At 36.2% G+C, this 13,763-nt stretch overlaps 1 protein-coding gene across 5 annotated transcripts in view; it reads left to right on the top strand.

Moving 5' to 3' along the window:
* MIOS (meiosis regulator for oocyte development) overlaps positions 1–13,763 on the top strand; it is a 38,036-nt gene that overhangs the window by 13,458 nt on the left and 10,815 nt on the right. For all 5 annotated transcript variants that reach the window (XM_047752741.1, XM_047752740.1, XM_047752742.1 and 2 more), the window contains 4 exons: positions 1,858–2,112; positions 4,924–5,093; positions 8,683–8,748; positions 10,102–10,260. In XM_047752741.1, the coding sequence (XP_047608697.1) occupies positions 1,858–2,112; positions 4,924–5,093; positions 8,683–8,748; positions 10,102–10,260 (650 nt within the window). The remainder of the gene's footprint in view (positions 1–1,857; positions 2,113–4,923; positions 5,094–8,682; positions 8,749–10,101; positions 10,261–13,763) is intronic.

Raw genomic sequence — 13,763 nt, forward strand, 5'->3', positions numbered from 1 at the left:
TAGAACAGCACGCTTCCTCTTTCCAGTAGGCCAGTATCTAGACTAACTGAATTTTAAGAAGTAATGTTTTGCATTTTTTATGTATACACACACATGTATATACATATATATATTTGACTTGCAAATGAAAACTGGTGTCACTTTTTAATATTTTCTCATTTTTGCTTGTGTTTATCCCTTTAATGGCTTAATCAGACCCAGTATAGCCCAAATCAGGTTTTATTAGTTTTCTACAGTATGCAGTTATTATCTCATCATTTCCATGGATCTGGAATCTGGGCACATCTTAACTGGGTCCTCTGCTCAGCGTCTCACAAGGCTAAAATGAAGAGGTTGGCCAGGCTTGGTTCCTTTTTGGAGATTGGCATCTCTTCCAAACTCAAATGGTTGTTGGCAGAATTGGTTTCTTAAGGTTGTGGGGTAGAGATATCCTTGCTGGGAGTCAGCCAGGAGCTCAGCTCCTAGAGGCTACTCACACTTCCTTGCCACGTGGCCTTCTCACGGATACTCTCACAACTTAAGTCCAGCAGGAGACTCACTCTCATTACCTTCAGGCTCTCTGAAAGGGGTAATCTCCCTTTCAGAGTCAACTGAGTAATGACCATAATTACACCTGTGAAGTCCTTTCATTGTGCTGTATTCACTTATTTAGCATTAAGTTACAGAATCCTCAGGTACTCAAATGGAGGGTATACAAGGCTGTGGTTACCAGGGGGCAGGAATCATGGAGCCCATTTTACTGTTCTGCCTATCACAAATACATTGAATTATTTAAGACCTATGTATTTGGTTTTGATCTAGTTATTTACAAATATATAATTATTGTGTGTAACTGTGAGTAGAGAATTACTGTAAGTTACAAATGTAAATTATTACTAATAAAAGATATTTGTAATGTTGGACATTCTTGCTGCTTAATTCCTAATTCAGTTTATTCTGAAAATCCTTTTTGTTAAAATAACAACAGATAATTATACAATGACAGTTTTGATGGTGAAGCTCTCTGGAACATTTAAGAATTTGAATTGCAGTGAATAGAGTCCCTAGGTTTTGTATTTATTTGTTTTGCCTTTAATTGGCACCAAGTATTATCCTAAATGAAATTATCCTAAGTGAAATTATTAGGATCAGCTACCTTGATTGGAATCCAGATAATGCTGTAGGAATTATTTAGATTCCCTTTGAAAGGAGAATAAGAATATAAAGTCTCCTGATTTAGTGAAGGGGGGGATCTTCAAGTCATTCCTCTTGTATTTTAGCTTAGTACTTAACCTTTCAAAGTACTTGGATGTTTTTGACCTCATCTTTTCATATAGATATGTATATTCATACATGGAGTGACAGGAGGGGAAAGAGAGTGTGAGTGAGCATCTGCTGAATCTCAAACACTGGGGATACCTTTCATATAAAAAAGATAATATGCCTGCCCTTTTGGAGCTTATGTTCTAGTGGAAGAGATAAGATTGAAAAATAAATAAAATATGGGAGCTTATGCTAGTGCTAAAGGAAATAGAGGAACCAATAGTCAGTTAGATGATAATAGGTAGCCCCCTGTTTTAGATTAGGTGGTCAAGGAGGCTTCTCTGAAGCAGTGACTCTGCTTAGCCCATTGACCACTTAACTAACTGTTATTCCAATAGCTCTTTTGTGGTAACTTGGGAAACTTGTCCCTAACAACATGTAAAATATGTTTTGTTTTGTGATATATTTTATATTTATGCTGTCATAAAATTGTGACTGAGTTGAATATTTAAATTCTAATGTTGAAATGTTTCTATGTAAAACTGACTCATTTTCCAAAATGTATTTCAAAAAATAATGAATGATAAAATAATGTAAAAATGTTTCTCTTTTCAGGAATGGTGGAAAGTAGTAGACATAGTTGGAGTGGGTTGGATAAGCAAACTGATATTCAGAATTTAAATGAAGAGAGAATCTTAGCTTTGCAGCTTTGTGGATGGATAAAGAAAGGAACAGATGTAGATGTGGGACCATTTTTGAACTCCCTTGTACAAGAAGGGGAATGGGAGAGAGCTGCTGCTGTGGCCCTGTTCAACTTGGATATTCGACGAGCAATCCAAATCCTGAATGAAGGGGCATCTTCAGAAAAAGGTATTGGGGTATATTCTAACATACTTGCAGTCCATTGAATATTTGAAAGAAAGAAAAGATGATAATTTTAAAAATCCAATTAATATTTTTGATACCTTTTTTGAAAGACAAATTAGCAGAAAACTGTATAAAAGTAAATGTTAGCCCATCCCTTTTGTTTATGTCCATGAAGAAAATATCTCTTTAATATAAGGAATATTGGAGTTCCTGTTGTGGCACAGCAGAAACAAACCCAACTAATACCATGAGGAACACGGGTTCGATCCCTGGCCTCACTCCGTGAGCTGTGAGCTGTGGTATAGGTCACAGACACAGCTCAGATCATGCGCTGGGAACTTCCATATGATGTGGCCCTAAAAAGCGCGCGCGCACACACACACACACACACACACACACACACACACACACACACACACTATATATATATATATATTTATATATATATATATATAAAATACATACACATATATATATAAATAAGAAATGCTAACATGTGTTTATTTCATTGTCTTTTCTTTTGTCTTTTAGGGCTGCAATCGCGGCAAGTGGAGGTTCCCAGGGTAGGGGTCAAATCAGAGTGATAGCTGCCAGCCTACACCACAGCCACAGCAATGCCAGATCCTTAACGCACTGAGTGAGGCCAGGCATTGAACCTTCGTCCTTATGGATACTAGTCAGATTTGTTTTCACTGAGCCACGGCGGGAACTCCTCGTCTTTTCTGTAAAGAGAATTCAGTTTAAAAATGTATTTTCTTGGACCACTTTATTTTGCAAGCATTTTTACGGCAAACATTTGAGTGCATTTTAGTTTATACTTTATTTTTTGTATGATTTTTTATTGACTTTTAGGAAACTGACACTTTTAGTTAAACTAATATGGATTCCTATAAAAGTCATACTTTGATCTGCAAAAGTGCTTCTGCTTGAATCTGCTTTTGAACATAGTTTCCATTTAGTGTTTTTTTTAAAAGAGGAAGAAATATGTTAAAGTTGTCATTCTGGCAAATTTCAAGAGAATACTCAGAAATAAATTTTAATCTGGGAATTCAGTTTTTTTTCTTATCAAGAATACTAAAAATAGCCAAGATGTATATATACCTATCAATTTTTAATATAACTAGCAAATTATTTTTGAGTATTCAGAATACTTAATTCTTACTTACTGGTCCACTTTGCACTATTAATGTTCCATTGTACCGTAGAAAAAAACACATGAAATTAACTGTAATATATGTACTTGCAGTCTAAAAGTTGAAAAAGCTAATGTTTTGCCCAGATTGGCCTCTTTTCCTTCACTTTTGGTTTAACCTAAGTCTTCCTCATTTGAGAGTGTAGTAGAAAGATATGTGTTGATGGGAAAAATTGATATTTAAAGGCATTTCTATAATTTTACTGTGACCTGAGAGCCTAATGCTCCTTGTCACATGTACCTGGAAAATCTGGTGTTAGATATAAACACCCAAACTAATAGGGGATACATATCTTTTCAGTGATTTGAATAATGATTAAAGACTGGAGAGAAGATGTCTCTAAATCAAATAATTCCTTTCCATTTGGAAGTAAATTGTTCTACTCAGGATTTAAAGAAGATACTCCTTTGTTGTTCCTGTTTTTTTAATGTTAAAAGACTAAGAGTACACACAGGAAGCAGGCACAGAATGACTTGGGAAAATGTTTATAGCGATGAGGAACAAGTTGGTATTAAGAACATAAAGTGGGAGTCCCTCTTGTGGCTCAGCAGGTTAAGAACCCAACATCGGTCTGTGAGGATGCAGGTGTGATCCCTGGCCTCACTCAGTGGGTTAAGGATTCAGTATTGTCATAAGCTGTGGCAGATGTAGCTTGGATCCGGCGTTGTGGCTTTGGTATAGACCGAAGCTACAGCTCCAGTTGGACCCCTAGCCTGGAAACTTCCATATGCTGCAAGTACAGCCTTAAAAAGAAAACAAAGCAAAACAAGAACATAAAGTAGGAAATGCTGTTTTATCTGGGAGGGGGAGGAAGAGCAAATGATTAGGACCAAGAAACATCATAAAGTTGCTATAAAAATGTAGAAAACACTTAAAAGTTAAAGGTGAATTTAATTTTCTTTTTTGAAGCTATACTTATTAGATTACTAGGCAGCCTTGGGCTGATTGCCAGGCTAGCAGCTCATCAGCAGCCATATGAACGTCTAAGAACAAATGTTTAGAAGACAATTGGTAACAAATACTTTGTTACAAATATGTCTAAATACAGTTGTGTGGTCATTCTGATAGTTAATTTTGTCCTAGAAAAAGTAAAAGTATAATATTATAGTGAGAATACCAAAATACTGGTTTTCAGTACTTTGCTGATAAAGCATATACATAAGCATGAGCATTATGTATACATAGGAATAGGAAAACAAAATGATTTTGAAATTGCAGTCCTGAGATACAATAATATTTACTATCCACATTTTAAAACATCTCAACATAAACGAACTTGTTGATAAAGTTGGCAGTGGTTCTGGTAGGATTGCTTCACTACTCTTTATTTAGGTCCTAAGCAATAACATACTGTGTAGGAATCTACCTGGAAGGAGAACTTGAGAAGTAAAAGATGTGTTTGTCCTGCCCAGGGTCTGCAATATGGATAGAGGTTTTATAAGAATGGAAGTTTTGTTTGTGGTTCTTGCCAAATTTTCCAGTTTGTGTCAAAACCCTTATTCTAATGGGCTTATTTTTCTGAGGATAAAAGTCATCCTCTGATCTTTGTTTATGGTTGAAGAACTAGAAGGGGACATTAAACTTTTGATACTTTGATTACCCGGCTGTTTTTAATATGCAGGTGATCTGAATCTTAATGTGGTAGCCATGGCTTTATCAGGTTATACGGATGAGAAGAACTCCCTTTGGAGAGAAATGTGCAGCACTTTACGATTACAATTAAACAACCCGTATCTCTGTGTCATGTTTGCATTTCTGACAAGTGACGCAGGATCTTATGATGGAGTATTGGTAAGCTAATTTCTGCTTCATGAGACTCTCCTTTTAAGATAGGTGTCTTTAACTTTGTTAAAATTTTCAAATGTCACTTGTGTAAATAATGTTCTATTTTGTGTATATCTTAAAAAATTTAGAATTAGCCAATTGCAAACCGAACTTGATTTTTTATGGTTTTAATAGTGTAATTTACAGACATGGAAGGAATAAAATTGTATTTTTTAACTTAGGAACTGAGCTCTAGAACTCTAACTATAGAAACATACATTTTATATTGAAATATAATCTTTTAAATATATGCATGGTGTTTTTGTCTTTTTTTTTTTTACAGTTTAGTAAATCAATATGTAATCAGGTAAGGTCAGGATGAACATGTATTTTGCCTAAATACTTGTTCTCAGACACATTCTAGTTTGGGTCAAAATTTTTTTTAACTCCCTAGATAAGTGGTTTATTACAAAGGATTTTAAAGGATTAATAGCCAGGTGGTAGAGATGCATAGGATAAAATATGGGGAATTGTGTGGAGTTTCTATGCCCTCTCTGAGCAGGCCACCCTCCCCAAATCTCCACGTGGTCATCAACCCAGAAGTTCTCTGAACCCAGTACTTTTGGTTTCCTATAGAGGCTTCATTGCACAGGCATGATTGATTAAATCATAGACCTTTGGTGGTTGAACTCAATTTCAACCCCCTTCTCCTCTCCATAAGTGGGAAGTTGGAACTGAAAGTTCCAACACTCCAATCTGTTGGTCCTCCTGGTGACATCCTTAGGTTTTTCCCTCTAGTCACCTCATTACCATAATAAAAGAGGCCTTGTACTGCTCTTATTGCTTAGGAAATTCCAAAGGTTTTGGGAGCTCTAGACACATTACAGTTTGGAAAATAAATTATATGATCACACTCTTTACAGTGGACTATTTTATATTTTCACTATTTGGTCTTTTCATTATTTTTTTTTCCTCTTCTGCTTTAATCACGAAGGACCACAGCACTAAATAGGTTCTTTATCACCAAGAGGAGAAAAGAAAGAAGTGAGGGTTGCTTATCAATTTTAATTATTGGATTTTAAGCTTCACGTTAGTACCACATCCTTCTTTGCATTTGTTGATCTTCTTTCTAGCATTGAGAAGAGCCTTCTAGTTAGAAACACATTTTTTTTTTGCCGTTATAGCATTTATTATAAAATACACATTGATAATTGATTTCAGTGTCACCTAAGAATTTTTAAAAACATATTTATGGAGATAATGAATATTTTAATAAATGTTGTTAGTGTCCATTGTGACAACTATTTTATTTATGTATTTAGTTAATTACTTTTTAACAAATTACTATTGAACTTTTCTGACCACTTCAAATTAATATCCAAGAGCATGGTGGGGGTTTTTTGTTTTGTTTTTCCTATTACTACTCTTCTTTGTCGAACAGAAGACTGTTAATGTAGCATCTTGAGGAAATGAAATGACGATATCTTTAGGAACTGGTAGAGAATGAAGAAGACTAGGAAAAGAAGTGGATTGATCAAATTGTAAATTAATAGAGAAGTATATTGTCTAAATATTAAATTTTTGTATTTTCACTTAAGTGACCTATTAAAAATACCTTCTTATGGAGTTCCCGTTGTGGCGCAGTGGTTAACGAATCCGACTAGGAACCATGAGGTTTCGGGTTCGGTCCCTGCCCTTGCTCAGTGGGTTAATGATCCAGCGTTGCCGTGAGCTGTGGCGTAGGTTGCAGACGTGGCTCAGATCCCACGTTGCTGTGGCTCTGGTGTAGGCCGGTGGCTACAGCTCCGATTCGACCCCTAGCCTGGGAACCTCCATATGCCGCGGGAGTGGCCCAAGAAACAGCAAAAAGACAAAAAAAAAAAAAAACCTTCTTATACCTACTGAATAAGTAAGAGATACCATATTTTGAGTAGGAAGTTCATATTTCCAAGTTGTTTTAGGAGTATATCTGATTATACTTTGTATGTAAATTGTGATAATTAACATTGTTCTTTTTTTTTAAATTGTTAAGTTACAGTAATCTAGCAAAAAGTACTGAATTGGGAAATCAGAAGATAAAGGCCTGAGTCTTTGCTCTGCCACAGTTACCTTAGCTGGTCAGTTAACTTTTTTTCAAAGGCAGGTGTTCATTTTCTTAGGTGTAAAATGGGACAGATAATATTTATAACTCTTTCCAGATAAAAATTGTAACACATTCAGCTTAATCTAACAGTTAAATCTAATTTTTACCAAACATGTCCCCCCTTTAGGGCAGAATCGTATTTTATAGTTGAGAAAATACACTAAGATATCAGCTGAAGTTATCTTATGTTTAAAGGAGGAAAACTATATTTCATGGAATGACTTCAGTGGAAATAGGATATTTTATCCATGCTTAAACTATTTTTTCTTACCACTAATTTTACCTTTCTATATTTATAGTGAACATTTTTCAAAACAGCATTTTATAATATTGACAAGTGTACAAAAAATTCTCATAATGCCTCTTTATTAAGGCATAGACTACCTATATAACAGTATTATGTCTACAAAAGTGTGTCTATTTATTTATCTGGGTAAGTTTTAAAGCTTTGTGTCTAGAAGCATGTGTTGATAATCTTTCTAAATCCTGTAAGGTGTAATTATTGGTAATTAAAATTTCCCAGGCTTGATCAACTTAGCAACTAAGGAAAGATTTAAAATATTTCCTCATTTTCACCAAAGTTAATTTCCATGATGAAAGGATTACATGGCATCTTAAATTTGATAAACTGTACACCATTGCTTCTATTTTATGTTAAAATTATGTGACTGGGGAGTTCCCGTCGTGGCACAGTGGTTAAGGAATCCGACTAGGAACCATGAGGTTGCAGGTTCGGTCCCTGCCCTTGCTTGTGGGTTAACGATCCGGCGTTGCCGTGAGCTGTGGTGCAGGTTGCAGACGCGGCTCGGATCCTGCATTGCTGTGGCTCTGCCTGTGGCTACAGCTCCGATTCGACCCCTAGCCTGGGAACCTCCACATGCTGCGGGAGCGGCCCAAGAAATAGCAAAAAAAAAAAAAAAAAAAAAAAAGACAAAAAAAAATATGTGACTGAACTGGAATTTTTAAAAAACAAAATTGAGCAGTTTAAGAGCACAGAATTTCCTTAGAGTTGTGTTAAGAAAGGCATCTTAGGAGTTCCCGTCGTGGCGCAGTGGTTAACGAATCCGACTAGGAACCATGAAATTGCGGGTTCGATCCCTGGCCTTGCTCAGTGGGGTAAGGATCTGGCGTTGCCGTGAGCTGTGGTGTAGGTTGCAGACACAGCTCGGATCCCACGTTGCTGTGGCTCTGGCGTAGGCCGGTGGCTACAGCTCCGATTCGACCCCTAGCCTGGGAACCTCCATATGCAGCGGGAGCAGCCCAAGAAATAGCAACAACAACAACAACAAAAAGACAAAAAAAAAAAAAGAAAAAAGAAAGGCATCTTAGGCGATCAATGGCTCTGCTAGTATATACCCAATAACTTATTAATTAATTTGAAAATAAAATTACATATTAGGTATGAAATAGTCTGCAAAAATTTTAAATGCATAGTATCTAAAAGTAACTCTTTGCTTTTTCTTTTCTTTTCAGTATGAAAACAAAGTTGCCGTGCGTGACAGAGTGGCATTTGCTTGTAAATTCCTGAGTGATAGTCAGGTAAGAAGTGATTTAATTCCATATTTAAAGTGATTAATGTTTACTGTCAATGGATTAAGAAACTGGTCTTTAAGTATAAATATTTATCTGTGAGATTTATCTATAAATTCCTCTAAAAATTAAGGTAATAATTTCTTTGTTAGATCGAGATATTGTAAACATGTATCATAACTAAGTTTATTTGTTTAAGAATGCCAACCTAGATTTCCCTTTGTGGCTCAGCGGAAGTGAATCCAACTAGTATCCATAAGGATGTGGGTTTGATCCCTGGCCCTGCTTAATGGGTTAAAGATCTAGTGTTGCTATGAGCTGTGGTGTAGGTCACAAACACGGCTTGAATCTGGCGTAGCGTAGCCCGGCAGCTGCAGCTCCCATTCGACCCCTAGCCTGAGAACTTCCATATGCCATACCTGCTGGCTTAATATTTTAGTTTATTTCTGCTCTGGGAAGTGAGATTAATCAGTAGATAAAGATGTTAAATCCACCTCTTAGTGATACTATAATTCCTTTATTTTCTAATACAATAAACAGATAGTAAATGCATATACAATGTAGATAGGAGAGAGAAATGCACTCAAACAATTAGTAATACAATGTGCTAAGTTCTGTAATAATGAGAAAGTTCTGGGGGAACATAAAGGAATCTTGGCTAGAGTTTGGGATTGGATGAAGAAAGGGAAGATCTTATAAGAAATCATTATAGTTGTTAATCTTAAAGTTCCCTTCCAACTCATATTCCATGACTCTATTACATCCTGCTATAATAGACATCAAGAACTTTCCAAAATAGTAAGAACAGTTCTCTTTTAATTTAATGTAGGAAACCCTTTGTGCCTCTTTTATAGAATAATTATTAGAAATGTAAATACCTTGCCTTTTTAAAAAATATGTTAAATGATCATGGATGATGTATTGGAATTTATAATTGATGCAGACTTCTCAGAGATCACATATATAGATTTTTACAAGGACTTTTTTTTTTTTTTTTTTGCTTTTTAGGGCCACACTCAAGGTGTGTGGAAGTTACCAGGCTAGGGGTCAAATTGAGCTACAGCTGCCAGCCTACACCACAGCCACAGCAAAGAAGAATCCGAGCTACATCTGTGACCTACACCACAGCTCACGGCAATGCTGGATCCTTAACCCATTTAGCGAGGCCAGGGTTCAAACCCGTATCCTCATGGATCGTAGTCGGGTTTGTTAACTGCTGAGCCATGAAGGGAATTCCACAAGGGTTTTTGTTTTAAAATGTTTTCCATTAAGAAAAACATTGTTCCAAATGTAGAAGTTATGAAGCAGAAAAGGCAAATAGTGAAATGGATTGCTTTAGAAAAATAACTTTGAATTTTCCAGTTAAATAGATATATCGAAAAGTTGACGAATGAAATGAAAGAGGCTGGAAATTTGGAAGGAATACTTCTTACAGGCCTCACTAAAGATGGAGTGGACTTAATGGAGAGTTATGTCGACAGAACTGGAGATGTCCAGACAGCAAGTTACTGCATGTTACAGGTTTGTGTAGTGTGGCAGTAGCATTTTTTTTTTTTTGGATCTTTTTGCCTTTTCTAGGGCCACTTCGGCGGCATATGGAGGGTCCCAGGTTAGGGGTCTAATCAGAGCTGTAGCCGCCGGCCTACGCCAGAGCCACAGCAATGCCAGATCCGAGCTGTGTCTGCGACCTACACCACAGCTCATGGCAACGCCAGATCCTTACCCCACTGAGCAAGGCCAGGGATCGAACCCGCAATTTCATGGTTCCTGGTCAGATTTGTTAACCACTGCGCCATGATGGGAACTCCAGTAGCATTTTTTTTGAGGAGAGTGGGCATGCCTTTTTACTTGCTGAGGATCTTTAGAAGATATTTAGCTATAACCTAATCACTTGATCTTCAGAGGATTTCTCCCTAATCTGCTGTCCCTAAAACTCCCATATTGAGTTATCAAGTTTTGCCTTTCACTTTCCAAAGTATCAGTCTTGAATTTATGTAAAGCTCAAATGGAGCATAGAATCTTCCCTTCACTTTCTCCAGTTGTTGGCAGAACTACATCTTCTGCAAAGATTGCCTTTCCCTGCTCTGAATTATTGTACATCTCAAAGTACCAAAGGAAGACTACACACAACTCTCTTTAATTCTCATTATTCCCTTTTATTATCTCATTTCCTCATTTATTAAACGGGCATGATATAAACGGGTAACTGTTCTCTTTTTTCTCTGTTTTTACTGTCCAGTGGTTAAAAACGGATTCCTGGCATAGATTCCCTTCTACTTTGCTTTTATTGGAAATATGGTGAAATTTTAGAGTGTTTTCCTAAGATTTCCTGTAGTTCTCCAGCTATCTTATCTCTTCTTGGTGTTCTCTTTTCTGTTCTTATCCTTTTGTGCAATATGATAGCATGCTGTGTACTGGGTAAACAAAGTAAAATGCCCTCTCCCTGCATCCTAACTTCCTTATCAACAAATGTAGATATTGGCCCACAAACCATAAAGTAAACTTATCCTAAGGTAGCAGGCCGTGCTGGTAGAAAAGGTGTTCTTCAGCAGGGTAATGTATCATTGTCTTCTTACTGAAGTGAGTTTACATCTATTACATCAAGCTATGGCTACATGACTATGGAATTCAGATAGTTGGTAGCCTCTTAACAAGATTTATAAAATATATTTAAAATGCAGTGGGAGTTCCCACTGTGGCCCAACAGAATCATTGTCATTTCTTGAGTGCTGGGACACAGGTTTGATCCCTGGCCCAGCAAAGCAAGTTAAGGATCCGGTATTGCTGCAGCTGTAGTGTAGGTCGCTCAAAACTCCCACTCAGATCTAATCCCTGGCCTGGGAACTCCATATGCCACGGAGTGGCCAAAAAAATAAATAAATAAATAAAATGCAGTGTATATTTGGATTTTGCTTTTAAAAATACCTAGTCTGATAATCAGTTGCCTTTTAATCGAGAAGTTTTCCCCCATTTATATTTATATGGTCAAGATTTAATCTGCCATCTTGTTTTCCCTTCTCTCTTTTGTTTTTCTCTTCCTTTCTTGCATTCCTTAGGGCTAATTAAATATTTTAGTATTTCATTTTATTTCATCTATTGACTTTGTAGCTCTACCCCTTTTCATTATCTTCTTCCTTAAGTAGTTGCTCTGTGTCTAGCAATATGCATCCTTAACTCATCAGTCAACATTTACCTCCTCATACTTTACATTTCACACCTGATACATCATGCTTCCTACTTCACCCTTTCTCCTTCTTATCCCACAACTGATACTTTCCACATTTTGCTTCATATATCACCCTTAAAACTTATTATAACATTGCAACTCCATTTACAAATCCTCCTTTTCTCTCCTATTGTCATGTGTTTTATTTCTACATACATTATAAACCTCAGCTTACAGTGTTACTATTTTTGCTTTGAACAGTCATTTGTCTTTGATATCAATTATGTGAAGAATGAAAACACGGACTTTTATATTTATTTACTTATGTACCGTACCTGGTGCTGTTTATTCCTTACAGTTGACCCAAATTTCACCTCATATCATTTCCCTTTGGTCTCTCTCTTTAGCATTTCTTATAGTTCAGATTTACTGGTGATGGATTCTCTGAGCTTAATCTTAATTGAAAATGTCTATTTCACTTTTTTTTTTGCTCATTTTCTTTCAGCACTTTATTTTTTTTATTTTAAGCAGTTTCACATTGATGCCTAAGTATGGTTCTTTTTATCCTGCTTGTGAGTCACTGAACTTCTTGGATTTGCATGTTAAAGTTTTTCGTCAAATTGTGAAGTTTTTTGACATGATTTCTTTAAATATTTTTCTCTGCCTCTATCTCATTCTCTTTCCCTTCTTGGACTATTATTACATGTATATTAAACCATTTCTTATTGTCCCCTAGGTATCTGAGGCTCTGTTCATTTTCTTTTTTTCTTTGTTCTTTAAATCGGATAGATTCTGTTGACTTGTTACTTGGCTGGCTATTCTGTCACCTTCCATCTGTTAGGTTTTGTAGGGAATTCTTAATTTCAGTTACTGTACTTTTTAGTTCTAGAGTCTCAGTTTTTTTTCTTTTTCTTTTTTCTTTTTATGGCCACACCTGTGGCATATGGAGGTTCCTGGGCTAAGAGTCAAATTGGAGCTGCAGTTGCCAGCCTACACCACAGCTCATGGCAATGCTGGATCCTTAAACCCACTGAGTGAAGCCAGAGATTGAACTTGCATTCTCGCAGACACTCCGTTGGGTTCTTCACCTGCTGAGAAACTCCTCTGTTTTTTAATAGTTTACATTTTTCAGCTTTGATCCCTCTGTTGGCTAATTAAAACACTGTTTTCATTTAAGTCTGAATACATGTCTAATAGATGCATTGAGATCTTTGCTTACTCTAACATAAGAACTATTTAAGATTTAGTTGTTGTGACTGCTTTTCTCTTTACTTTGAACCACATTTACCTCTTTCTTTATGTATCTAGTGATTTTTCATTGAATATTGGATATTGCAGTAGATTATAGAGATATGGGTTCTTTCACCCCTTTTTTTCTGAAGAGTGTTGGTTTATGCTTTTGGAAATTCAGTTACTTGTTTATCACTTTGGTCTTAGATTTTGTTTCTGTGGAAAGCCTATAGTATTTCCTAAGCCCTTCTAGCATGGTCAGACTTAATCTCTGAACTGTTTTCTCTGCAGACTTTGTCAGAACTTGATTTTATGTTTTATCAAGGTAACTTACCAAATATGAATTTACCAAATCCTTTCTTAGTTTATCCTTATTGCCGTGGGAGGGGAAAGAGTAGGGCATGAAGATTTCTGATTGTTCTGTGAATTTTCTTTCTGTATCAAGGATTTTATTATAGTTTAGTACTTAGTTCTGGCTAGTTTGTCATAATTGGGACTACAGTAGGTGTTTACTTTTTTAAGAAATGAAATTGTCAACTATGAGTTTCTCATGTGTTCTTTTAACTAAATTTAACTCTGGTAATTGAAATTAGTACTTAATTACTAGGTGAAAGATATGCTCCTTCTA

The sequence above is a fragment of the Phacochoerus africanus genome, chromosome 11 (assembly GCF_016906955.1).
Source record: "Phacochoerus africanus isolate WHEZ1 chromosome 11, ROS_Pafr_v1, whole genome shotgun sequence".
NCBI lineage: Eukaryota > Metazoa > Chordata > Mammalia > Artiodactyla > Suidae > Phacochoerus > Phacochoerus africanus.